General features: G+C 37.5%; 1 protein-coding gene across 3 annotated transcripts in view; it reads left to right on the top strand.

Annotated features, from left to right (window-relative positions):
• Positions 1 to 27,755, top strand: part of cadm1b (cell adhesion molecule 1b) — a 195,247-nt gene that overhangs the window by 105,111 nt on the left and 62,381 nt on the right. For 2 of the 3 annotated variants that reach the window (XM_053507962.1, XM_053507960.1), the window contains exons 2-3: positions 12,309 to 12,329; positions 20,994 to 21,140. In XM_053507962.1, the coding sequence (XP_053363937.1) occupies positions 12,309 to 12,329; positions 20,994 to 21,140 (168 nt within the window). The remainder of the gene's footprint in view (positions 1 to 12,308; positions 12,330 to 20,993; positions 21,141 to 27,755) is intronic. The other variant, XM_053507961.1, reaches the window with a different exon arrangement.

Raw genomic sequence — 27,755 nt, 5'->3', positions numbered from 1 at the left:
ATCAGTTGTTATGAAGAACTTATAAAGGCAGGACAAAACCTTTAGACACCATAGGTATGGTGCATACTTCTATTAAAAGTTTGTTAGTTTTTTCTTGTGCAGTAATAAATCTGCCAATCACACCAAAAGGCTTAAGTCATCTTAGTTATTAATAACCCGAGGTTACTGCAATAAAAAGTACAGCAGATGAAAAACTGCAATCAAAACAGCTAGGTTCAGGGGTTGTATTAGGATGGAAGTTTTAATTTGGTAGTTTTTTTTGGGTCGCTTCATGTTGTGCAGTGAAATTAGGAATTTTATTTCAAAAGTGGCTGTTTTTACATATGTTGGTTATGAATTGCTGGAGTTTTAAAATTGTGGCTTGCCGTGGCTCTGACACGATCTAACGTCAATAGCTATGGCAAAGTACAAAAGCGTTTAAGTTAGAAATATGGTAAAAATGGTGGCAATACATAAAGTCATGGAAATCTTCAATTATACTGTTTATTACCATGATTTGGTCAGAAATTCACATTGGGATTAATTTGACACATATTGCGATTGCGATTCAAACTGCGATATATAACTATTGACGGTACCATTTGTATTAAAATGTTTTATCTAGGTTAACAGCAAATAATAGCACAAACAATCACAAATAAACAAATACTTTAATACTAGTTATATAATAATATATAGTAAATATATAATATATAGTATATAGTAATAATAGTTTAGTCAATACTTTAATTGACAAACTCTACATAAATTCCTGACTAAGTGTATATTGCCTAGCCTTTTGTGATTAGACAACTGCATTGGTCCATATCTTAATTTTGATTATTATGCGATTAATACTGCAGCACTGTATACTGTACAACTTATTATAGGAATCAATAAAATGGCTCTAGCACCATTTTAGTGCTTAAAACTTCTTGCCATCATGTGGCACAATGTAATATACTGTGGACATGCAATCGACCTATAAAAGTTATAAAAGTCTGTCGCAGTTTTTAAAGTGTGTTCACAACACATCATTACAGGTCATTCCCAGTAAGCCACAGTCTTACCATATGATTACCCACAACTCATCATGATGTCTACCTCCAAAGCAAAAATAGCATGAAAAAAAAATTATAAAATAAAAATAAAAAATTGAAGGTGGGAACAGGAGTCAAATAATGCCTACATGGGGTCTGTGATTTCATAAGGGACTGCAGTTTTAGAACACAAGTTTCCCTTGCATAATGTGTTTTTTTTTTCCCTTTCTTTCTTTTTTTTTTTCTAATTAAATCTGCACAGACCTTCCGACACTCAGCAGTTTCCCTGTGTCCCAGACCCTGACACTTCTGAACACTGAATGCCTGGTAAACCTCTTCAGGGACCTGCCTTAGCTACCTAAAGGCTGTATTCAGAATTGATTTATGAACAAATAGCATGGCAAACATTGGTATTCAGATGTAGGTGTAGCTACAGAGACATACAGTATATTACTTGGACAGTTGTGTGGGAGTTGAGCTTGCTTGAGATGAAAATGGTATAAATATGGGCTGCATTAAAATTTATTTAAGTTTATAAGGTTACTTTTACACTTTTAGACCGAACTAAAAATTCCCTTTAGTTTGCCATTTTTGTTCTTAGAGAAACTAAACTTGTGGCATGAATATTTACATTCTAGCCTCCAGTGCATGCTGTCGGATGTGGCATCAAGCCAGTAATCATTTTTATGCCGGACGCTAGCTGTTTATGCTGAAGGGTTTTTATTAAAACAACATTTTTCTAATTATAGTCAGTCTCACTTAATATTTGATAGTTGATATTTGTTGTATAATTTGTTATTTGTGTATGCACGGTTTGTATAATATACATATCTGGCCAAGCATAAGATAATTCAACAGAGCGCGCAGAGCTAAAACTACAAAAAGAAGCAGGGATGTATAGCAAATTTCTCTTTAATTCAAGCGTAATATTCATGTTTTGTAATGATAATTTCTTAATTGCAAAAGTGTGTTATCTTTATTAACACGTCATCTGTAATGCAGCCATAGAAGGTCAAGTTTCTCATCTCAGCTTAAGATGAAAGATTCCAAGTCCTTGAGGTCATCCTATCCAAAGATGGCTGTGTGGCTATAAGGCGATAAAAAGGAATACGCTATAGACGTGTGAGAGACAGTGCGTAGGTAGTGTGTTACCTGAAGGTCTCGGTTTAAAATTCAGTGAGCGAAGGCTGCCGCGTGTCAATTACTGCACTGTCCCATCCTGTGGAAATGGACATTCACACTCACAGCCGCGGGGGATTGCAAATGACAGTCTATTTTTATATGCATCACTGTAGTCCCATACTGCGCAGCATCACAGGATCTGCTGATGATTGGACTTGATAGACCTTGAATCATGAAAGAAAAAAACTACTCAGTTACTGTCTTTGGCTAGTCTTCAATGTCATAGAGAATGTAAAATGTATTTTGTTTGTGTCATGTAGTTGTTAAAAGCCCATGCCTTTCTGTAGACAACCCGCTGCCCATGTCCTGGTGCCGGACACCACAGTGCACCCCCAGAGGTCTTGAACCGTCAGCACAAGGGGAACCTCTGCAAAACTGTGTTTAGTGTTGTAGCTGATCAGTGTCTACTGTATGTGTATATGTAGGTCTATTCAGCTTTCAACCAGAAGTGGACGGGTTAAAAAACGAAACTTTCTGATAAGCTTTTGGAGAAACTGAAAGCACTGCAACTGATAGAAAAATCAGTCATTTTAATTATAAAAAATAATAAAAAAAAACAACAAACAGTAATTTATTGCACTCCTAAACTTATACACTTTAGTCAATTTCATAGTCTCATAATCTTAATCTAAAGCAAGAAAGGTTTTTACCAATAATAATAATAATAATAATAATAATAATAATAATAATAACAACAACAACAACAACAACAACAACAACAATAATAATTATTATTATTGTTATTATTATTATTATTATAGTAAGTTCTGTATTAATAATAATAATATCTGTATTTGTATCTGTTTCTAACACATTACATTTTTCTATCTATCATAAAGCTCTGTTTCAATAATGGCTCTCTCTCTCCCACAGTAGTTTCATTTTTATTCCATAATCATTATCCTTTCTGTAACACTCTAGTAACAAAGCATAAAGTTCCTGAAATATAACCTTATCACATACAAGTCAAAAGGCAGACAAAGCTGAAGACTTCAAGACCCTTAAGGCAAATATTTCACATAACCATCAAGAGCATATTAGATCTAAGTTAATGCGAGAGAACATTAATACGAAATTCTTTCACATACTGTATAAAGACAACTCTTCATTCATGTCTATCAGATATAGAGGCATAGTGATCAGAAGTGAGATATTACAATTATATTAAAAAAATAGACAGGCTCTAAAAAAGGTTTTTTTTAGTGGCACTGTTATTTCTAAGACATACTTCTCAGTCCCTCGCAGAGATGTGGGGCCAGATGGAGGTTAAATAGGAGCTGCTGTGCACCAGGCTTCTTGCCAGTCAAATGTGATTGCTATGAGGTGCAAATTAACAACAAATTAAACAGGTAATTAAACAGTCAATCAATGTGACATACTCTACTGTGCAGCCAGGTAAAACGGTTAAAAAAAAATAAAACCCTGTGCAGAAATGGACAATTTGATAACTGCATAAAATGTATGAAATCACAGTATATGTTGTTTAATGCTTGCGATTGTAAAATGTCATATGGCATGATACACACATTTTAGCCAGACTTCATCAAAATAGAATAGAAATATCAGTCCTAAGATACGTCTATAATTTCTCCTGTCAAGCATGACCTTCAAAAAGGAGCCTACTGTTGTATTATGCTTTTTCATGACATAATCTTTGTTCCTGTACTATCATTATTTATTATAATATTATATATATATATATATATATATATATATATATATATATATATATAATTTTATTTTTATTTATTTGTTTAGTAGTGGTGCATTATAATATTTATAATAACATGGTAATTTAGATATCTTTACCATGCTGTATTTTTAATTAAGTATATTTTCAAACAATAAACTTTTTAACGTGTATGGTGAGACATTTAACTGTGCTTGGAAAATACGCACACACTCACACACTCTGGACTGTGAGAGAGAACCTAAGCTCCAGAGAAAAACACACCAGTCATAGTGACCTAGAGCTTGAGGTAGGATTTAAACCCATGACCCCAGAGGTGCGAGGCATGCCACAATGCTTACTATAACACCCCTGTGCCACCTAATTTCCTGTTAACCCAACATTTTAACTGAGTGCGTGTAAGTGTTAATGGTTTAATGAAATGACCTTTCAAAAAAACATTTGTAAAATATTTTACCTTAACTTTGCTATCTATTATTATTATTATTATTATTACTATTTTGAATGGCAGTAATTTTCGCCGTGGTAATAAATTACATTTTCAGGTAATGACTGTACAGTTAGTTCCAGTATTACACCTTTTGAAAGGTTTATTAAAGGCTGTTTTCGCTTCCGTCAGATAATAAAGGGCAGTTCATGGTACCATAATCTCCCACCACGCTCTTTAAATGCAATGAGATCACACAGCAAAAATGCCTAATGATTAACCGGCGATCATCTTTTTATTACAGAATTAGGTAGCCTGTACTACATCACTAGCAGCTGATGCAGATGCAGAAAATACTCATAACTCACAATGATTTAGAATTCACATAGGAGCCACTGTACAAACATTTAATATTTATCTACGTCCAGCTCCGAGCCGACCACTAATGCGTTGAGCAAAATGTAGCAAGAGCCTCTGTCTGTATTTAGGAAGAAAATGTCATTCTGTCTATAAATGAAAGCTTTTTATTTGCTCAACATGCTCTTTAAACAGTTTGTCATTGAATCAGTGGAGATTTCAGATCCCATCCTGACAGCGTTGTGTTCCTTTTTTCTTACAATGATTTTTTGTCTCTCTCTCTCTCTCTCTCTCTTACTTCACAGCGCCTTTCATGATAGGCATTTAAAGGACTAGTTAAGAGCATGCACTGAAATACTGTGAATAGCAATCTAAAGGAAGTGGGGTGAATTCCTCACCCCTATCCTCCTTCAGCATGGCAGCCCAAGAGGAATCGAGGGGTTTGCTTTTCTCTGAGGTTCTTTGTGTGTTATAAATGTGTACATTGTATATCGAACACAATCAGGCGTTTTTTTTTAACTGATCACCATGCAATAGAAAACGCACTTTAGCCTAGAACGCTTCGTGTGTACAAATGCTTAATGGTCCTGTGTGTCATTGCATTTATTATTGTTTGTTTCCCATATTTACTGTTTGTATGTTTATGCTTTATTCGTTTTCATCACCGAGCACATTTGCGCTCGCCCCTCACACCCGTGCCTGATTTATGGCTATGATTTGACTGAGAGAAGGCAAGTAGGAAATTGCGAAAATGGCGGCCGCAGATTGGAAACTCGGCGTTGATTATAAACTGCCGGCAAAACAAAAAAAAAAAAGTGCACGTTTCAGTTTTTTAGCCCGCACCTAAAACGCAGCAGGTGTTTCTGACAGGTGTCTGATTGCGGCTCCCTAGCAGACATTAAAATAGCAAACAAATTGAGGCAGCACTTGTGCCGAGCTCGTGAATGGAATTGTGGCTCACAGATGCTGTTATATGATCGCTGAATGCAGTGAGTGAATAGCACAGGTGCTGCGAAGAGACTGATAGTAGCGAAGACACACTGCTTCTAGGTTGTCACAAAAAACAAACAAATCCTTGCAAGGCCTGGATCGTATTGTCTGAATGATTTCCCATAAAGGTGGAAGAAGGTTAATGTCTCGTTTAGTCTCATTGCTCATTGCTCATTAAAAAGTGCTTTAGAACCAGATTCTTCTTCTTCAAGTAGCATTAAAAACACCCTGGCAATAAATAAAAAGATTCTTGTAAAAATGCATATATCTTTTTGGTTAAACAGTAAGAGTCTTGTGCTGTAAATTGAGTTTATCAGGCCAGTGCAGGAAGCTGGATAAGATCACAGACAGCACTGAGTGCAACTTCAGCATCCTGAGTGCCATTGACCCTGCTGAGAAGATGACATATCCTGTCAGCTCTCTTCATCCTGATGTCCTCATTATCCTCCTCTTCCTTCTCCTGTCCTGCTGATATGCTTCCTGAGACAGGAACCTGAGCCTTCTGATTCGGAATAAGTGTAAGATATGTGCCATCACTCATTCTTGACCAGGGAGCATTGCATTATGGACAGAAAAGGGCAGTACCCAAGTAACTGTATGTTACCTAATCATTATCTAATAAGTCATGCTTATAGCGCCAGTAGTTTTTACAGTTAATCCAGTTAATTTGATTAAATGTGACTTTCAAAATATACTGTAGTATAACAGCAGCTAACATAGATAAGATGAGGATATTTTCTCTTTTAAACATTCAACATGCTATGGCCAAAAATGACATAATTTTAGAAAAAAAGATGCAATTCTGTGTTATACAGTATTTCACACACGTGTTTTGCAAGATTTTTCAATCCTTTACGAACTGATATTTAAGGCTTTCTGTGACATGAGCTCAGTGTTTTGGATCCTTTAGAGACAAGGGATCCAGATGCAAGATAGAATAAACCATGAAAAACCCTGAGATTAAATAACAATGCTAATCAACCATGAACAGCAACACCCGTGAAACTGAAATCACAATGTGAATCTGAGACAATGAAAAACATTATGAGCATAAAAGTCTTTATTACAGCCTCAGCATACAAATTAACTCGTTTCCGGAGCGAATTCTTAAAGCAAAATTTCGTATTGCAAGAGGCATTTTTCCATAGCAAATAATCTAAATGCAGATAATTCGTTCCAGCCACCCAAAAATATTACGAATATTACCAATTTCCAACACTATGATCTTTTGCATATAAAAACAATTAAAAGATTTGGAAAATACATGTAAATGAAGTAAAATATAAAATAAACAAAACCTTAAGTTGACCATGAAATACATGGTTCCCGTGAACTCGAGAAAGAAGGGGTCAGTGAGTTATGCGAAAATAGCAACAGCGCCATCTATAGCAAATAGTGAAAATAATGGTTTCTTAGACGTCTTTTTATGTAAAAGAATTTCTATAGATGAAGCTGCTACTATTTTTGCACCTTTGTCTTTTCCAAAATGCACACAAAATATCCATTATGTAAGACCAAAAAATATATTATTGAATAATAACACGGAAGTTATTCAAAATAGTCAAACTTTAGCTTTACCTAAGTGTAATTAGTATTAGTATTAAATATTTATAATATATACAGGATAACCACATAAATTTTGGATGCAGAAGGACTAATTGTGTGTGTGTGTGTGTGGCTATTTCTCTAGCTAATTCACGCTGAATTGTATGTTAAAGATGGTTCTGATGCAATTGGCCTCTTTTTTTAACTTTATTTAAAGAGCTTATTATTATAACGAGAAAATGGAATTTAACTTTTTTTTGTGATTATGATCAGCTGCATTCTAAAAAGTAACGCGTTAGAGTACTTGGATTACTTTTGTGATATAACGAGTAATCTAACGCGTTAGGTCCGCCATTTAAGTACTCAGTTATTTAGTTATATTGTTAAAAATGTAATCTATTATTCAGACAATTTATGTACGTAATCTGTGAGCCATGGTACATGGTAGTGTATGTGTAAAAGTTGTCCTACAACGTCAGTAGGTTTAAAGGCTCTGTGAAAGGTATCCATATTCAAAACACTAATTTATGAAGGCTGTACCGAAAGTAATGCAAAAAAGTGTGTAGAACTTCCTTCATTAACTGACATTCCTCATTCAAATTTCACATGTTGATAGAGTAACTCTTCCTCTAAACAAAGGTACTACTCAACAGTGTCTCATCCCCAAGTGATGTGTTTGAACCATCGCTGAACCCAACTCTCAAATCCTCTAAAAATCTTTGATGGTCTCCCACTGCGCTACAGAATGTTTATAGAGATGACACCATTGACAAGAGCAATGTGCACAGATGGATGAAGAAGTTTAAAGAAGAAGAAACCAGCACTGAATCAAACCATGTAGTGCAGTCCTCATTACTTTCCTTACATCTCCCATGGTTTCATACCATTGCGTTTGGATGCCACAATTAATAATCTCTACAGTCTCATTTGTTCTGAGCCTGGATCCCCAAAAATTTACTCATGAACTTCAACTATACTTGAGTAGGATTTTGATGTAATACTCATGCCTTCCCTTATAGCGGATATAAGAGAGAATATTTCTGTATGAAAGTTCTGTGGATCCTAGATTAAGGCTCATTAGACTAAAAAACCCAGAAACAGTGTCAGATTCTGGCACAGTGCTTCAAGTCTCTGTGCTAATATGTTCTTTATACTACGTTTTAAAACGTGTGACACCTTTACCATTATGAATCATTAGCAGTGCAACGGTTGATCTACATTGTCAACTACAGTAAAACTGATAATCAAATTAGTTGGCAATGAATTTAATGGTTGATTAATTGACGACATCATTGTGCGCCTTGTTGCTGGCTTTTGAGCTCTGAATGCACATTCTCTCTCTCTCTCTCTCTCTCTCACACACACACACACACACACACACACACACGCACACACACACACACTCTGCCTAATTAGCCATAGTCTCCTCAGGTGTGTGTCCTTTTCTCACTTACCTCGCTCTGTGGCCCTTCAGACTTCACTTCACTTGACCCCGCCCCTGCAACTTGACCACAGCCCTTCACTACAGACTTCATCTGTTTTCTTACCATTTCAACTTAACTCCCATATTTTTTATATTTCCACTTTTAAACCTTATTTTATTGCTGCTAGTTTGCTGTTTCCTGATGATTTTGTTTCATCAGTAAAATTCCTTACTAATTAATTGATTAATTCATTGATTAATTAATTAATCAATTGATTAATCGGCTCAATAATCGGTAGATTAATCGATTACCAAAATAGTTGCGGCCCAGTTAACCATATTTAAACTCAGGTTTATACACATTACCTGGATGTGCCAGCACAGTTAAACAAGCCTACTGATCCTCTGAAGGTGACTGCTCACATTTTGATGATGTGTGTATGGTTTCAAGGGTTGTATCTTCATCCTCATCTCTTTAGTTTATTGAGGGTGACTCAGTGCTAATGACTTGAAGCGCCACTTCATGTGGATTTAAAATGTATGAACTGTAAAAATGTTGACTTCTTGCTCTCTGGATAGAAAACCCACTGGCTAGTATTTCATTGTTCTGCTATTCTAGTGTTCATGATTGCCAGATTTTACCCACTGTATCAGTGTACAAGCAGTGCATGAAATCTCATGAGAAATTTGTAATATGGGTGAGATATAATGTGGATTTTATCATGGATTTTCAGTTTCCTTCCTCTTTCCAGAAACATTTTCAGGAAGTCATCCTGCCTTACAAATCAGTGTCCCTAGCATAGACTATGGATGGATGGATGGATGGATGGATGGAATAATGAACAAAGTAACGTAACCTAGGCTGTATAACTCTGTATAAATCTGTTTGCAACTTTTCGTTCAATACGGCTTGGACACATTTCCCCATCCCTGTACCTGCCCATAACTCCTCATGACACTGCATTTTTCCCACAGCATAGACAACTTCTGTATGAGTAGACACTCGTGAATGGCTAGCTTCACTCTAAACTAAAAGGCAGCGAGGATGGAATGACAGCATTGTCAATCACTGCTGTGAAATAATCCTCTGCCTGCGTAGGATTCATCCCCTCCTGTGAAGAGTAGATAACAACACACCTCCATCCACCTGAATGGCATCAAATGTTAAATCTGTCTATCGCAGCCACGTCAGGAGACTGACAGTCGTCTAATCACCATCCCAGTGCCGTGTCATAATGAGCGCCATCTTTATTGACCGAGCCGTGTATTGTGTTGGGGCTGAATATGTAGGGGGTGAAGGGGTCGTTAGCTGCTGGTTCGAGCATGAACCATGGTAATGACCCTGTCTAATGAAGGAAAGTCACGTGCAGCATTCGGAAATACTGTGGAGAGATGTGCATGGCAAAAAAAAACATTAATTTTAAGGAGTTACAAGCCTGTGTATTGATGTAATCCAAACATCCATTATTTATTTAGTATTTTTCTGTCACTGCATTTAAATGTGTGGGATGTTTTTTTTTTCAGCAGGGATTCATTTGTTTTCTTATGTACAGTATATATCGTTAAATTGTTGTATAACTCTTCTGGTATATGGACTACAGGTTTTGGTCAAAATATTTTCCTACCTTTTAAAAAAATATACATTTTTTACATTTTATCTTATATTTATCAATTTACTGTAAAATATATAAAAAATATATGTTTATTTCACTGGGGTTTCCACTCAAAACAATCATGTTATTACAATTTGTAATTGTGGCCAAGGCTAAACTTTAGATGGATGGATGGATGGATGGATGGATGGATAGATAGATAGATAGATAGATAGATAGATAGATGGATAGATAGATAGATGGATGGATAGATAGATGGATTGATGGATGGATGGATGGATGGATGGATGGATGGATGGATGGATGGATGGATAGATGGATGGATAGTCATGTGACAGCACCAGCATCTTGGAGATTTCATAGCAGCTGACTAACTGCTTTGCCATCCTTACCAGACATATTTTTGGATGCTTGTAATTGTGAATGTGCACCGCCACGACAATCAAATCCGATCTGACCAAAAACATTGAAACTGCACAATGTGGCTTGCAATGTGAACGTGGCCAAATCAATCTAACGTATAAATGTTATTAACCACATTAAACCATAAACACACATAAGGTTGCATATTAAACTTTAACTTATTTAAAGAAACTATTTCTTTAAGAAGTTAACATAGGCCTTGGAACTCTCTAAAGAGTGTCTATTTATGCTTTAGTCTCAAATTCGCATTATTTAACTCCTCCTTCCATAGACCAATCTGAATATCTAAAAATGACTACAAGGGGAATTTTGCATGATAATAAAAAGGATTAATTTGAACTTAATCTTAATTATTTATAGAAAAATGTATCAAAACCATGATAACTGTCAGACTTTGGGTAGATTTTTACTAAAATAGGATATTAAAATTAAACATTTTCTAACACACAAAAAACAACACTTTTCAAAGGTCTTCCCCCTTATTAATGTTCACAGTGAAAACAATATTTTAATGATTAAATAAAACAAAAATGAAACAATCCAAAAGTAACAACCGTTTACATGGACTACGACTACAAGGCAGAAAACGCACACACTACTGACTAGAGATGACAATAGTTCACACGAGCCAAAACTCTTGACTCTTAACTCTTACATGCATTTGTAGGAATGTACTTCAGCCAGGAGTCAACTATCAGTTAGTTATATGATTGATGTGAAATATGATTCATTCTAAAAATGACCCTGTACACCAAAGGTGCACCAGCCTGTGACCGGATTCAGACAGTTTTCAGCTCGATCGCCCAGGATCGATCGGCCTCGGCTATAACAGATTCTGTGCCGATCACGCATGAGCTCTTACCATCCTTAGCTGGGAGTTTAACAAGCAGGTCGGTGGTGTATACATGGGAGTCTATAAACCCACATGGAAAATGCTTTCCTCTGGTCCCCTTACGGTGGACAAGCCGCGGTTCAAAAAGATGCGGTCAGCTGCCATCAAGTGTCTCTGATGAAGCACTTGACAGGCTTCGCCATCCCTGTAGCTGTCACCTCATTGTGTCGCCTGCCTGTGATGCATAGACGACACATAGGGATCACTGTCTTTCTACTCGTGGCGCCAGGGTCATCTGTCGCCGTCACACTTTTCTTCTATCCGCAACTCCTTCCTAACCTTTCCCAAAAGCGTACACGTGCAATAGCTCATGTCAGTTTCTAATAACATTCCTTTTTCCCTGTACAGCAAGAAAAAAAAAAATATATATATATATATATATATATATATATATATATATATATATATATATATAGACACTGTATATCATGTTCACTGGCAGTTGACGCATATTTTTTGTCCTTGTCCTTATCTCCTTATCTTTGACCAGTAGCATTTTTAAACTTGAAACGTGTTTGAATGACAACATCGGTTTTGATATCAGCCTAGATATTGCCTTCAGTGCATCCCTCCTTTCATGTATAGAACTTTATCTTGCATTTACTCTTTAAAATGCAGCTATGAGTAGAATTTAAGTGTTTATGATATGACATTTGCTAATACTGAACTATTCATAAATTTGCCACATTTGGCATTTTACTCCATGTTTTAACATGTATCATATCTTTTGTCCCCGTGCTTCCTCAGGAGCTACCCAGATAATAACAGGTATCATTTTTTTACTTCTCTAATATTGTTACCATTTTCTTGCTGTATTTTTTTTTAAACATTTGTACAGTGCATTGTTGCCTTGTCCAGCTGCATGTCCTCCAAGTAAAACATTAAACATCATACCCATGCCTGCTGTTTCTGACATTTATGGTCTTGCAAAGCAAAATATATGTTCAGTCCTATGCACTAATCATCTCTTCTCATAGGAGTTTCTGAGTATCACAGGTTAAAAGGTTGGAGAATAAGTTGTCTTGAAGGCCGTTTGGAAAGAGTAGCTCAGTATTTCTCAGGCAGCTGGTCTTCCTGGTGCGTAATACCCAAGGCCAACGGAAATGTAAACAAAGAATCGTGTTGTATAAATCGGCCCAGCAACCTTGTGGAAGAAAAAAAAAATGTATTCCCTCTAGGATTAAATGGCAATGTTCACTTTAGCATTCACATCAACTTAAGAAGCTTAATAATTTGGAAATATAAAACGTACGAAGAGCATTTCTTTGACAATAACAATGGTGGTGATGCGAAATATTACAGCGTCCTCCCACGCAAGCCCCGAGTGTTTTCTGCGCCTCACTACCCAGTTCAGTTAAAAGAAAAAAATCAGCAAGACTATCAGTAAGTGCATTCACAGAGCACACATGAATAGGTCAATTTCAGTAGCATTTCAATCAAGGCAATGCAGCAACAAATAGAAGAGAATGAAAATAATTTTCAGTTCTGATCAGTTTTGGTTGGTTGTCACTAGAAAGATCAGGACCTGTCTTTATAAAACACATTCCACACTTGAATGGATTGAAGTCTTAGTCCTTCTTATTTTATCTTCGGTTTGAAACGTGAAGGACGAACCATTCACGGAGCAAAATATTGAATCCGTAACTTCAGCATTCCATCCTTTTGTGATTTGTAGAAAAAATAAACCTGAATGTCTGAGGTAATCTGTGGAGAAGATTTTTGGCATATATAATATTGCATTTATTACAGTATATGGCAAAAAGGTATATTTTTGTGTATACCTGACCATCGCACCCATATGGCAGCCTTCTCCCAAATACTGTGATAAACAAGTAATCGCAGAATTTCATATGTCTATGGATGCTTTACGTACTGAACTTTACATTTCGCTTTACTGGAACGACAAAAATCAGCCACATTACTGGTGTCAGGCTCGGCTGCGCCTGTGAGGACCAACGGCTAGCCAGTCCTGTGCGATCCCACAGAAAAGCCAATGCACAGTAGCACAGATTGCTAAAAAAAAAAAGTCAAAGATATTATATCATTATAGAAAAGCACCAGAATGCCCAGTGGATCACAGCCCATCACAGTATGTGGCTTAGCAGGCAAAGAATTCAAGGTTGTTGATGCAACCTGATCTCAGTCTGATCATGCATCCATAGGACACAACAATGTCCCTGTACCAGACACTAGAGCACCCACAGACTATAGAGGTCTTGTGGAGTCATGCCCTGTGGCACGTGGGGTACCTGCACAGTATCGGCTTAATGTTTTGCCATGTAATGTAACAGCTAATCGGTGTAAGTGGCACTGAGAACTCGAGTGGCCTGAACTGATCCCTTATCTTAACCCCACTGGTGGGGATGAATACAATAAACAATGCCTTTACCCCAGACCTAATCGCTTAGCATCAATAACCTCACCTGACCTCACTAATGCTCTTGTGTTAGAATGGACACAAATCTCATAAGCCACACTCTGAAATCTAGTGGAAAGGCTTCCCAGAAGAGTAGAGCTTATTATAACAGAAAAGTGAAGATTAAATCTGGAATGGGATTTTTAAAAAAAAGTGCAATGGTCAGATATTCACATGATTCCAGATATGTTTGATCTCATAGTACACAGTAGAGCTGTATTGTATAAGAGCAATAATTTATAACTGTATAGCTTTATAGCTGTATTGTATAAGAGCAATAATTTATAACTGTATAGCTTTATAGCTGTATTGTATAAGAGCAATAATTTATAACTCATTGTCTTTCACCATTCTATGTAAACTCTATTGTAACAATATTGTTTCTGAAATTCTCAAACCAGCACGATTAGTCACCAAGATCAGAACTTTTTCCCATTTTCATCTTTGAAGATCTCGTTCTGTACAGTATTTGCATGATGCTGCCTTCATACAGTAGCTGCATGAGTGTATAGGTGTTCCTAAAAAATTAAACAGTGAGACGATATCTTAATGTAATAGATGTTTAAAAAAAAGATCTGTATTTGACATGCATCATTTTTAAATAATAATTTAATCTCCTCTGTATGTAACATACATTTTAAGACAAACGTCCATGCTTATACTGTATAAAGGAAGCAGCAGAGAGGCATTACATCACTGTCTTGATTCTGTGTCATTTAGTAAGGTATATCTTAGCTTAAGTTCTTAGTGGTTTATTTCTTAGTTGAGTTACTGTTTACTGTTTCAGTTTGTGTGTGTGTGTGTGTGTGTGTGTGTGTGTGTGCATTGTCTGTCGATGTTTAATAAAGCTCAGCCTGCACTTTCAACCTCATCTCTTCTTACTCGTGACAGTTTCAGCTCTTTCATCTTATGCAATAATTTATTCCTTTTCCTTGGAGAGAGTCTGATTAAGCAAGCACGTTTTAATCAAACCTTTTAAAAGCATGAAGTGATGACAGTACAACCGATTTGCATCCTGACCACACATTTCAATTATACTTATACAGTAAGATGCAGACTGTATTTAATATATAATGTTTTACCCACAGTATTAACCACACAATTAACATCGCCACTGATCCTGATTATTTCAGATCAAGTGTGGGTTTTGTTCTCAGGTTGAATGTTAGAAGGCTTTAGAGCTGTGGTTTGTGACGAGATAGGAACAGAACAGCAGGCTCTCCTTTGAGGATTGATGAAGGGGTTTGTGTGCCGCTTCTCCTCCCCCTTCCCATCCTCGAGTACACACACTGCTACACCACTCCTCTGACCCTTAGCTGATTCTCCTGCTCATTCATCCACCTGAGGATAAATTCACGCCACTGCATTCTTTCTTTCTTTCTTTCTTTCTTTCTTTCTTTCCTTCTTTCCTTCTTTTTTCTTTCTTTCTTTCTTTTATTTTTTTGCAGGACCTGCACCTGCTAGTCAGACTGCATTCAGTTGCTGCTTGACAGTTAAGTCTATTTAAAATAAAAGAACAAAAGAAATGTTGCATCAGTAAACCCTAGGCATGCTCTTGGGCAGATTTTGGTATTAATCAGTACTTTTCAGTCTAGTTAATAACCTGCTTCAGTTATACACTAGGCTACACCATATGTCACAAGTATGTAGACACTGACCCATTACACTCATATGTGTTTTTTCCACAACACACTTGAAATTACATAATTGTAAATAATGTCTTTGTATACTTTAACATTATGATACTACTTTATTCAAACTAAGAGGCCCAGACCTGTTCCGTCATGACAATATCCCTGTGCACAAAGCGAGCTTTATAAAGACATGGTTTGCCAAGTTTGGAATTGAAGACCTCAAGTGGTCTGCACAGAACCATGACCTCAACCCCAATGTGAACACCTTTGGAATAACCTGTAACACTGACTGTACCCTAAACCACCTCAGCCTACATTAATGCCTGACATCACTAATGCTCTTGTGGCTGAATGAGCACAAATCCCCAGGGTAACGCTCCAAAATCTAGTGGAGAACCTTCTCAGAACAGTGCAGGTTATGAAAACAGCAAAAAGGGGACAAACTCCGAAACAGGATTATAAAAAGTATGTTTAGGAGTCAGATGTCCAGAAGTTTGAAAGGAAGTGGTATCTCTTTTGTTCTGCATGCATGTGCTTACAGATGTCCATGATTGTCTAGTGTCACTGTGATTGAAAGACGAGCTGAAGCAAAGCTAATTTTGCTGTCTTGAGCTCCCAGCCTTGAATGGTTGTGGCCAAGCCGTAGACTGTACACTTTTTCTGTTGAATACTTTGAAAGTGTGACCTCATATAAGAAGAACCCTTCCCACAGCTCTGCTGTTCCCTGAAAGGACTGGACTCAGCAGTAGGTCATTTACATAAACACTTAAACTGCATGCTTGAAAGAAGAGTGAAACAGAGGAAGTTTGAGATATGAAAAATGCATTATCTAAGGTGTATTTCAGCTTTAGCATTAACACATGCACTTTGGGGGACCACTGAGACATGTGTTAATTTGTATATGAAATAGTAAAATATGGGACCTTTATAATTTGGTATGGGACTGTGTAACAAACTGGGTAAACGTTTACATGCCTGGGGGTCATGCATCAGAACTTCTGAGCCATGATAAGCTGGAAGCACAATGTCAGTCATTGGTGCTGTTCCTGATGTAGTCATCCCTTTTTTCATACTGTGCTATTTCTAATGATACATTTGGCACCATGGCGAATCACAAATGCTCCTTGCTCTTGTAAACACAGTGCTGTAGAAAAGTATTTGCCTCCTTCCTGATTTCTTATTTTTTTTTTTTTTATATTTTCCACACTTAAATAATTAAAATCATCACACAACTTGTAATATTGCTCAAAGTTAAACTGAGTAAATATACAGTAAAATGATTTTTTTATTAAGGGGAAAAAAGCTGTGCAAACCCACCTGGCCCTATGTGAAAAAGTAATTCCCCAATTACTTAATCATGAATGAACTGTGATAAGGCTACTTTTTTTTTTTTTTGGAAAACTGAGTTACACTTCACTTGCCACTCCCAGAACCATTACCCACAAATGGAAAAAAACTCGGATTAGTGGTGAACCTTCCCAGGGGTGGCCGGCAAAACAACAACTCATTCAGGAGCTCATAAAAGAACACAGAGGAACATCTAAAGAACTGCAAACCACATTTGCCTCAGTTGAGGTCAATGTTCATGATTCACAATTGGGATATGCAGCAAGACAATTTTCTGAAACCCACCAGAAAGTCCACCTCTAAATGTCTAAAAAAGAAAAATTAAGGTTTTGGAATGGCTTAGTTAAAGACCGGACTTTAATCCGATTGAGATCGTTAAACAGACCATTCATGCTTGAAAACCTTTTAGTGTGGCTGAATTAAAACAATTCTGCATAGAAGTGTGGGCCAAAATTTCTCCACAGCGATGTGAAAGTCTCATTGGCAGTTATTGCGAATGCTTGATTGCAGGTATTGTCGCCAAGGGTGGCACAACCAGTTATTAGGTTTAGGGGGCAAGTATTTACTACATAGAGCCAGGCAGGTTTGGACAACTTTTTTTGCAAAGGACAAATATTTTTTACGGCACTGTACGGTACATACCCATTACTCACTAGCGTGTCCGTTGTACACAATTAATTGTATAATACACAACTGGCTGGTTGTAGTAACTTTCCAAACCAAAAAGAAATTCTACTAACATATAAGAACCTTAATACAAATAGGTACTTATTTGAAATTTCTTGGCAGTAAATAAAACTACACATCTAATGGGAACACCTGCTTGTTCGTGGAAATGATGTTACAATCTCGGGTGGAGTTTTCATAGATGGAGACCAAGCTGAAAACTGCATGGCTGAATAACAAACCAGATTACACGCATGGTGGTGGATTGCTCTGTGCAAGTCAAGTTTAGATATAGCTCTTAAATGCAGAAATGTTAAGGATTATTTAAAGTCTAAAACTCATCCATCTTTATTTATCGAAATATCATAGCTCAGTCGTCTCGAGAACAAATGCCTTTGGTGGATTTAATAATCCAGGATTTTTAGCGGAAAACAGGAAAAAAAAAAAAGAAAATTAAAGTGTTTTATTGGATTTGTTCTCGAGAATATTCGTTTTCCCCCAGCGGATAGCGGGCTGAAACCTTTTCCCGAGCCATTGACAGGCTTTCAAGCCAAGCCTAGATGTTTCATTTATTTATTTAGGTTGTATTTTTTCCCCCTCTACAGTGCCAGTGTGGCAGCGTGAAACCCAGAGTCACGGATGTTTAACCTCAGGCACGGTCGCGGTTTGCACTAGCGCAGCATATCTCTTGTGTCTGTGACACATTGTGCGCCCTGCGCTCGCTAATGCCCATTCATAAAGAAAAGCAATATTATTTCCAACATTCCCACATGGGCAGGACATAATAGTGTTGTTTACTTGCTTTATATCCAACGGTGGTGTGTTATACTTTGCCTAGGCCAGGTGATTTGTGAATCGTGTTAGCCGAGCTGTTTTTTATTTATTTATTTATTTTTGTACCTGTCGAAGTGGTACACTGTCACGTTTTGTAGTATTTATTAAATATCACTTTATAAGGATGGCTTGTATACATTTCAGCAGTGGTAGGCAAAATATACAATTCCTGTACTCAAGTAAAAGTAGAAATTTTCCTATGGCAAATATAACTCAAGTAAAGGTAGAAGTTCTTCATTTATTTGTGCATCTGAGTAAAAGTACAGATGTACTAAAGCAGAGGTGGGTAGTAACGAGTTACAGTTACTCCGTTACATTTACTTAAGTAACTTTTTGAAAGAAAACGTATGTCTATAAGTAGTTTTACCACACCATACTTTTCACTTTTACTTGAGTAGACTTGCGAAGAAGAAACGCTACAGTACTCTTAGTCCGCTACATTCGGCTACAAACGACTCATTACATTCTAACCATTTATTCTACATGTTAGATAATCTTTATTTTTGAGTGGTAAAAAATCTCTCTCTCTCTCCCTCCCTTTTTTTCTCTCTGCTTTCCGATTGTGAACGTGTTGTTTTCGTTGTTGTCTGCAACCAGCTCAGCTGATTCTGATTTCAAACGCCTGTTTTGCTATTATAACTGTTTCAATGGAAAGGCAGGTCATGCATTTACGCATGATAACCAGCGAGTGGTAAAATTCCCCCTTTAAATACTTCACACCACTGTCGTTCGGTAACGTGATGCAATGCAGAAACGTAGTTGAGTAAAAGTACAGATATTGGCTGTTTGTGTGAGCGGAGTAAGAGTAAAAAATATTATCTAAGAAAACTACTCAAGTAAAATACAGATACATGAGATATATACTCAAGTACAGTAATAACGTACAGTACGTAAATGTGTTTTCTTCCATCTCTGCATGTCAGCTATGAATAAATATTGTCTTTTTATTGCGTGGGATTTTTATATATTTAAAAGCATTCCCTGGTGTTTTGTACCTGTTGGAATGTAAACCCAAAACCCAGGTGATGTGCTTTCTCTGAAAAGAAAAGAAAATTGTTATAAGCATGAACATGAGCTGAAATGATTGACTGTGTTGCTGATTCTAATTATCAACAGTTGTAAAAGGTTAGACTTAGTGTGTGGGAGAAGGTGGGTGGTTATGTTTATGCTTGTGAGTATGTGTGTGTGTGTGCGTGTGTGTGCGTGTGCGTGTGTAGGCTTACATGGCAAGCAGATATTATGCCATCAAGAGCTTAGTGTTGATTGCCAGACTCCATCATCATGTGTTTAGATGGAAAGGTCCGATAAAGTTCTGCCTTGAGCGGCAATTACCAGTTCTCTCTTCTCCCTGCTGTGATCCGCAGCCTTGTAGTGCAGCTGCTTCACACTCGCCAGTAAAAAACACACCCGTGTTAAAATCAATACGTCCAGAACACCGTCTATTGACAACATTCCCTGTTTAAGTCCGAGCTTTTTACTGTATGTAAATGCAGTGAAACAGGTTTTGCCTGACTTTGGTTTAAAGTGCGTGTTTAAAAATCATGCAATAACACGTTTCGATACGTTTCATCCCTTAACCATGTTCCAACAAAATTTGGTGTTGTACAAGAGGTGTTCATGTCAGACCAGGACTTCAGATTGTGCAGAATAAATCCCTCTCTTAAAACGACTGCAGCGGGCTCCGAGCCACCTCAGCTGGGATCGTCATTTATGGACATATGGCCTTAATTATTTAGGAAGTTTGCACTATTCGAATGTTTTACTGTGTCCAATCACCGTATCGTCTTCCCTAAACATCAGTTGATTTTATATCTTTATTCAACACCCCTCATCACATGACTATCCATAAGTGTGTCCTTTTACATTGTCTCCATAATGTGTGCTTATTTACAGGAAAAACTTTATAGATTTTGTGAGCTGTCAATTTCCTCCGTTCCTGTAAGTCTAGTCATTAGTGTGATGGTAAATCAATGGCACTTTTCTTACAAACCCAGAGAAAATGGGGCCAGATTAATAATATTAAGGTTACAATAATATATTTTTCTCTGTCCGTAATTAAGTTTGTTTAAAATTCACTGTTAAAATTAATGTACTTGTAGCTGTGAGTTTTTACACAAGCATTCTGGCAGCACAGTTGCAGACACTTAGACACTGCCAGAGATTTTTGTTGACTGTCTTTGGTCACGATGGCACTAAGGCTGCCAGCGGTTTGCACATTTTGTTATGTCCTTGAAGACTATGAGCCACAACCGAAGACCAAAGAACAATTTTAGGATCAAGGATCAGGCCAGACAAAATTATACCGTTTAATAAGAGGCTTATAGTGTATTAAACAATACTTAAAATATCTATTTAAAAAGAATGTGTACAGTACCCACATTTACAGTAGAAGGCTTGTATTTTTCCTTTTGCTGGAATAAACCCATAGATATTTTAAAGTAGGATATCTTGATGGTAAGAACGTTTCAGTCAGGTGAATCCTCAAAGGCTGAATGTTATATTAATGTCTTGTTTTCTTTTCCTTTGGCTGTACAGCACAGGGTCAGGACCTGGTGACGGTAAACGTGTCAGTGATCGAGGGCGAAACAGCCACAATCAGCTGCCGGGTAAACAACAACGACGACTCGGTCATCCAGCTCCTCAACCCTAACAGACAGACCATTTACTTTCGAGATGTCAGACGTAAGAATCACGTCCTACTTTCATTTACAGCAGGAACATATCTTAAAAAAAAAAAAAAAAAAAACATTTTAATGCCTTCCTTTGTTAAACCGCCGCTTCCAGTTTCTTTATATTTAGTTTGTGCTGCTCACAGCCATGCACAATTCATCCTCTGTTCTCCCTTTAAGCCGACCCTGGTTCGAACATTTCTTATTATTGGCAAGTGCAGCAAAGCATAGCATTGTTGACAAGGTCCTTCTAACAACTGACTGACAGTGTGTAATTGTGTTGGCCTGATTAGAGCTCTCTGAACGGTCCATTTATATTCCAGCCTTCAGATTGTTTAGCTCTTCATTGATGTACTGCATGCAAAGCATATAATCATTGCTTCTCTGCTTAATAAGGGCCTTGATGAGCAGCTAAGTGACGGTCTGACCGGTAATCAGTGTCTACTTTAACTTAGTCCATAACAGGGAACCCCTTACAATTGTAATTTCTGTTGTTGGGGAAAAATATTTTTTGAGGCGCATTAAACAGCAATTTTTAAGCACTCTGTACAGGATAAGCAAAGGAAAGTGCTAATGTAACACATATGGTGGTATCAGTGAGTCCCCAAATACTGAGGGGTTGGGGTAGCACACTCTATCCATGTGAGACTAAATGCTTTGGTACCTTTTTCCATATGGTAAGTGGATGAAAAGTTGTGTGAGTGGTGCACCATCCACAATGTTGGTGGATTTCGCGGATGGAGTATGCAAGTTAAGGGAGCCTCTTATTGTCTTCTCGGCTGTCCTCGCTTTTCAAGACGGTGCCATTCCCAAACCAGGCAGTGATACAGCTGCTCAGGATGCCCTCAATAGTCCCTTTGTAAAATGTGGTAGGGATGGGAGGTAAGAGATGGGATTTTCACAGCTGGCCTTTCCAGAAAGTAGAGATAATCCTTGGCTCTCTTTGCTATGAGGTTGGTGTTTAGGGACTAGTTAAGGTTCTCTGTCTGAGCTTTGGTGCTCTTTATGATCTCCACTGAGGAGTCATTGATGTTCAGTGGAGAGTGGTTGATCTGTGCTCTCCTGAATTTAACAACCATTTCCTTGGTTTTGTGTACAGTCAGACTCCACCTCCTCACTGATTTGTCGTTGATGCTGATCTGCGAACTTGATGATGCGATTTGAGCTGTGCATTGCTGCAGGGCTGTGAATCAAGAAAGTGAACAATAGTGGACTGAGCACACAGCTCAGTGTGGTGATGCTAGAGATGCAGATCCTGATCCAGACTGATTGAGGTCTCCCAGTCAGAAACTTTAGGTTCAGGTGTTCAGGCTTTCTAATCAACAGCATTCAAATGTACTGTACATGTCTTTTTTGTCCCGGGGGTTGAGGGAAAGCTGGAGTGTGGTGGCGAATATGTCATTTTTTTTTAAATGCATTGGGTTCTTTGAAAAAGGAAGCAGGGTCTTGGAGTGCTTCATAAAACTTGTCATGAGGCACATCATGTCAGTGGGTGTAAGTGCAACAAGAGAATAGCTATTAAGGCAAGACCCTGGAAACTTCTTGTGGCAGTCTTAAAGCATGTTTGAATGACAACACTGCTTAGGGAGATGTGAAAGTTTACTTCTTCTTCACCTACATATTATGTGTGACGGGGCTCAGTAAAGCTTTGTTTTGAAGAACGTTTATGGATAGTGCGAAGGAAGAACGCGTCACGGCCAAAATATTTTACAGCTGACAATTTGGTCAGGGGGTGATTATGGGAACTTTTTTTCATGCAGATGACAATTACATTAATAATGGTTTCTAAGGTTTCTAGTAACAATGGTTATGATGGCCTCCCAACAGCGCAGTGCTCGCTCTATCATCCGTAGATCGCGAGTTCGATTCCCGGGTGATGCTGTAACCTCTCGCAGCCTGCGGTCTAGAGAGAGCTGATTGGCTGAGCTCTCTCAAAGGGGAGGGCTTAGTGCTCCTACATTAATCATGGCTCTACAGACAGCCTAGTGTTATAATTGTAGAATGCTACTTTTACATACCCTTTTCAATCATACTTATAATATAGTTTATTAAAAGGGGTTTATCAGCAGTATATCATTTCACAATAAATTATACATTGAAAATCGAATCAGTTTTCAATCCAGTGTATTCTGGATTTTCAGTTACAACCAGATGATTTCATTACAGTGTATCACTAAGATTTACAAATATGACCTACCCATGTGGTATGTTTAGGTTTTTTTTTATAGGCCATGTTTATTTATTTTATGCTTAAGCTTGAGATTTTTCTATAAATGATGTATTACCATATACTTTACAATTTCATTTTAATCTTATTTCCTGGTGTCTTTCAACAAAGAGGAAAATAAATAGTTCTTTAGTACAATTTTGTTAATAATTAAAGTAAGCTGCAGCGTTTTTTAAGATCCTTGGCTTCCTTCACTCATAAAAGCTAAAAGAGCGGACCGTAGAAAGGTCAGGCCACATTTTTGCCAAATGTAAACTCCAATTAATGTACCATGGTGATGGGTATTTTTCTTCCCAGGTGTACTCAATGGTAATGAATGGAAATACAGTAATTGTTAAGAATTCTATTGTTTGTGTTATTTATTATACTGTACACTGCCTGGCATGAGAAAAATCACAGTTCAAATTTAAATTGCAAATACTTAAAGCATTCTCGTTTCGTAAACAACCTTGATAGTTCCTGTATTTCAAAAGGGTCAAATTATTGGCCTGCATCAAAGCATTCAAGGAGATTGCTGAAACTATTAAAATTGGTTTAAGAATTGTTCAACGCATTATTAAAACCTGGAAGGATAGTGCTGAATTGCTGAACTTTGCAGTTGAAATGTAGTTTAAAAAAAGTATGAATGACCATGATCGATGATAACTTAAACGTTTGGTTAAGTTGTATCATAAGTAAATTGACTTCAATTAATTAAATCAAATGAAATTAAATGACCTATTCAAAGCAATGTTTAATACTGAAGGAGAGAGCATTTTCATACATACAGTACTAGGCTATCAAATGGCATCAATGATCCAGAGATGTATCTAAGTACAGTACATTTGGTCGTTAAGGTAGGGTTAATCACTTGCTCTTGGAAATTCTTACATTTAATTAATGCATCTCTTGTGTGTTTGTGCATGTGGCTGCACATCTCTCTCTCTCTCTCTCTCTCTCTCAGTTTATTTCAGTAATGCAGCTTAAAAGGTGAAACTAATATATTTGACTCATTACATGCAAAGCAAAATAGTTCAAGTTGTGATTTGTCATAATTGAGATGATTATGGCTTACAGCTCATGAAAACCTTAAATCCACAATCTCAGAAAATTAGAATATTGTAAAAAGGTTCAATATTCTAGGCTCAAAGTGTCTCACTCTAATCAGCTAATTAAGCCATAACACCTGCAAAGGGTTCCTGAGCCTTTAAATAGTCTCTCAGTCTGGTTCAGTAGAAAGCCTGGAGAGGATTGTCAGGAAAAGGCCATTTAAAATCTTGGGGACTTTCACAAGGACTGGACTGAGGCTGAAGTCAGTGTATCAAGAGCCACCACACACAGACAGATGGACATGGGCTTTAAATGTTGTATTCCTCTTGTCAGAAGTGTCTTACCTGGGCTAAAGAAAAAAAATAACTGGTCTGTTGCTTGGTGGTCCATAGTGTGGACGTGGTGCCAGTCTGTTGCTGGGCACACATGCATGCGAACAACGCGGACACCCCAACCCATATCACACACACACACATGCACACACACACATTACTGGGAATTTGGGAACGCCAGTTAGTCTTACAGTACCTGCATGCCTGTGGACTGTGGGAGGTAAGCATGGGGAGAACATGCAAACATGCAAGGTGCGAGGTGTGAGGCCACCATGCTACAAGGTGTAACCACTACACCACTGTGCTGCCTATACAGTATATGTTTGATTTATACAATCAGCTATAACATACAGTATAACGCTAACACACTGCTACTGATTATCAATTACATACAGTACCAGTTGACTGATGAAAAGATTGTGGCTGCCCAAGGTTCGTTTATGCCCATGGGGACCAGGGACCAGGAAAGCTAATGCAGCACCCCCTGTTATACAGAGCTTCACAGATGGCACAGGGGGGACGTACTCAACACTGAGCTTAACTGATTTGCATTCTGTGATGATTTCTGTACTGTATTTTACTCTATATTGAATACTACACCATAAAACTAAACACATTATGTATTGTGATATTATGTAGTATACTAATGATTAAAAACTTATTTAATCCAATAAAAAAAAGTAAAGAACGTTTAGGTTGGAATTTTGCATATTTCCACTTTACTACATTTACCAATTTTTTTTGTTTAAGTTTTTTAAGAGCTGAGTACTCACTTGCTGCCTAATATAGTCTATTCCACCCCCTGACAGATGTAATGAGAAACCAAGGAGTAACAGAATGGTCAATGTTTTTCACTTCACTTGTCAGTGGTTAAATATTATGCCTATATTACAAATTATTTTAATTTAAAAAGAACTAAACACTCTAATCTCACAGCTAAGATAAAAAGAAAAAAAATACAAAACAAAACATACAACTACAAGCAATGGCAGTGACGCAAAGAAGAGACTGAGCTGTGGACACGAGTGCCGTTCTCTTTAATCCTGTAAATCATCTTTACAGGTCCAATAAGTGCTCTGCTCATCAGCACACCATAATTGATCAGAGAAGAATCATCAGAGCATGTCACCAGAAAAACAGCACAGCAGCACAAACGAACCTGGTACAACATGCCTGCAAGGACTAAAACGGAGCGACTAACAGTGCGACAGCATTCTCACACTGTATCACAAGTCATATTACAGCACATCCCAGAACATAACAACAAGCACCAAGTAAAAAGGCATGTGTAACTTTACCGTGGTCATATCCACCGAAGGTATCTTAAATGACAAAAAGCATACAGTAAGTGTCAGAATACTTAGAGAAAAAGGGAGGAGGAGATTGAGGAGGTTACTGACAGTCACATCTCACAAACGCTTGACATTAAGAGTCTAGATGTGGGTCTTCAATCAGTCTGCAGTCACTTTATTGCTGTAATGTATTATTCCGTCTAATGTTTACTGGCTGTGCTCTTTCAATGTTTGTGAAAAACGATGAACAATTCACAGTTTCAACCCACCCCCTGCTGACAACTTTAGGTTAACAGAATGCTACAGCTCTAGGAACGCTTGCTTCAAAGAACATTCAATCTGTCAAGTTTACGGAGAACAGTGTATGCTCTAACAATACTGCAACATATTTCTTTGCAAAAATGGTAACACTAAAGAACAATTTGCAATACACACTTTGAGTCAAGACATCATTCAAGTCAAGCGTTTCAATCCTCGGCATTTAAGTACGTCATTAAATTCAAGCATGTGCATGTGCCATGTGTATTTTCCACTCTATTTTTTTTTTTACTTATGCATGTAAGTGAAATGCAAACTCTATGAAAAAAAAAAAAAAACGCAATCACAACAGGCTTTTTATACACTGTGCACTTCATGTAAAATCACAGACTACAAAGACATTTAACCTGTAGACGCACAGCAAAGTGCCTGTATGCCATGATCCTCATTTTACACCAACACAGGAAAAGAAAATAAAGACAAGCATAATGCTAATTCACTGCCCAGCTGTCTCATGTCAAATTTTTAGTTGAGCGGTTTTGTAATTACAGCTGGCAGATCACTACAGACAAAATGGGCTTAGTAATAAAGGCTCCAAAGCAAACATTTCGCAATCTGACTGCTCCGACTTCTCTACTACAATTCAGTCTTCATGTTCTTTTTATATAATTAAAAAAAAAAAGCTATACAATCCTGTAACACAGTGATTTACAAACTGCAGGACATTTCTTTATAAGACATGAAGGAGATTAAGGGCAAATAATGTGTGTACTGTAATTAGTAAACATAAGTTTATTCACCTTGACTGAGAGGGGGCGGCGCTGAGAGGGGGCGGGGCTGAGAGGGGCGTGGCTGAGAGGGGGCGTGGCAGTTGTTGATGGATTCTAATACTGTAGTTCTCCAACTAGGCTTATAGCAAAAATGATTAAACAAAACATAATAAGATTTTCCACAAATCACAAAAAGCTATGCAAATTTACCTCGTCAAAACTGATCATCAAATAAGAGGAGTTGTAATCAAAGCAGATTACAACCAAAGAGTGAAAACGAGAGGGGCCTGGTGTGGGTTCACTCAAATTTTGTTTGGGGCAAAACTACACCATGTTGTTTGTCCTTGGAAACACTAAGTGGGAGACAGTATAATAAACAGGGGTGTAACTACCATGGTATACCTGCACAGGCTTGGTCACTGACAATACGGTGTGGCTGCTAACTCTACACTGTGGAAGTATGGATAATGGTGCCTTCCAACATTTAAAGGTCCCATATTTTACTAGTTCTTCAGCAAATTAAAACAAGTCTTAAAACTTTCCCAAAGTGGCTCTGATAATGCTGTACCTGAAATACCCTCAAATAATACACCTTTGGATTGAGATGGTTGTGGCCCTGGGTTGTTGATTGGAGAGTTGGGGCTTGAACCTCGCCACTGTCTGGCCTTTGACCAAGGTTTCAAACCCAAAATGTTTAAGTGTACTGTACACCCACATTAA

The sequence above is a fragment of the Clarias gariepinus genome, chromosome 11, assembly GCF_024256425.1.
Source record: "Clarias gariepinus isolate MV-2021 ecotype Netherlands chromosome 11, CGAR_prim_01v2, whole genome shotgun sequence".
Taxonomy (NCBI): domain Eukaryota; kingdom Metazoa; phylum Chordata; class Actinopteri; order Siluriformes; family Clariidae; genus Clarias; species Clarias gariepinus.
The sequence above is the reverse complement of the archived record's forward strand: the minus strand, read 5'-3'. Positions and strand labels throughout refer to the sequence as shown.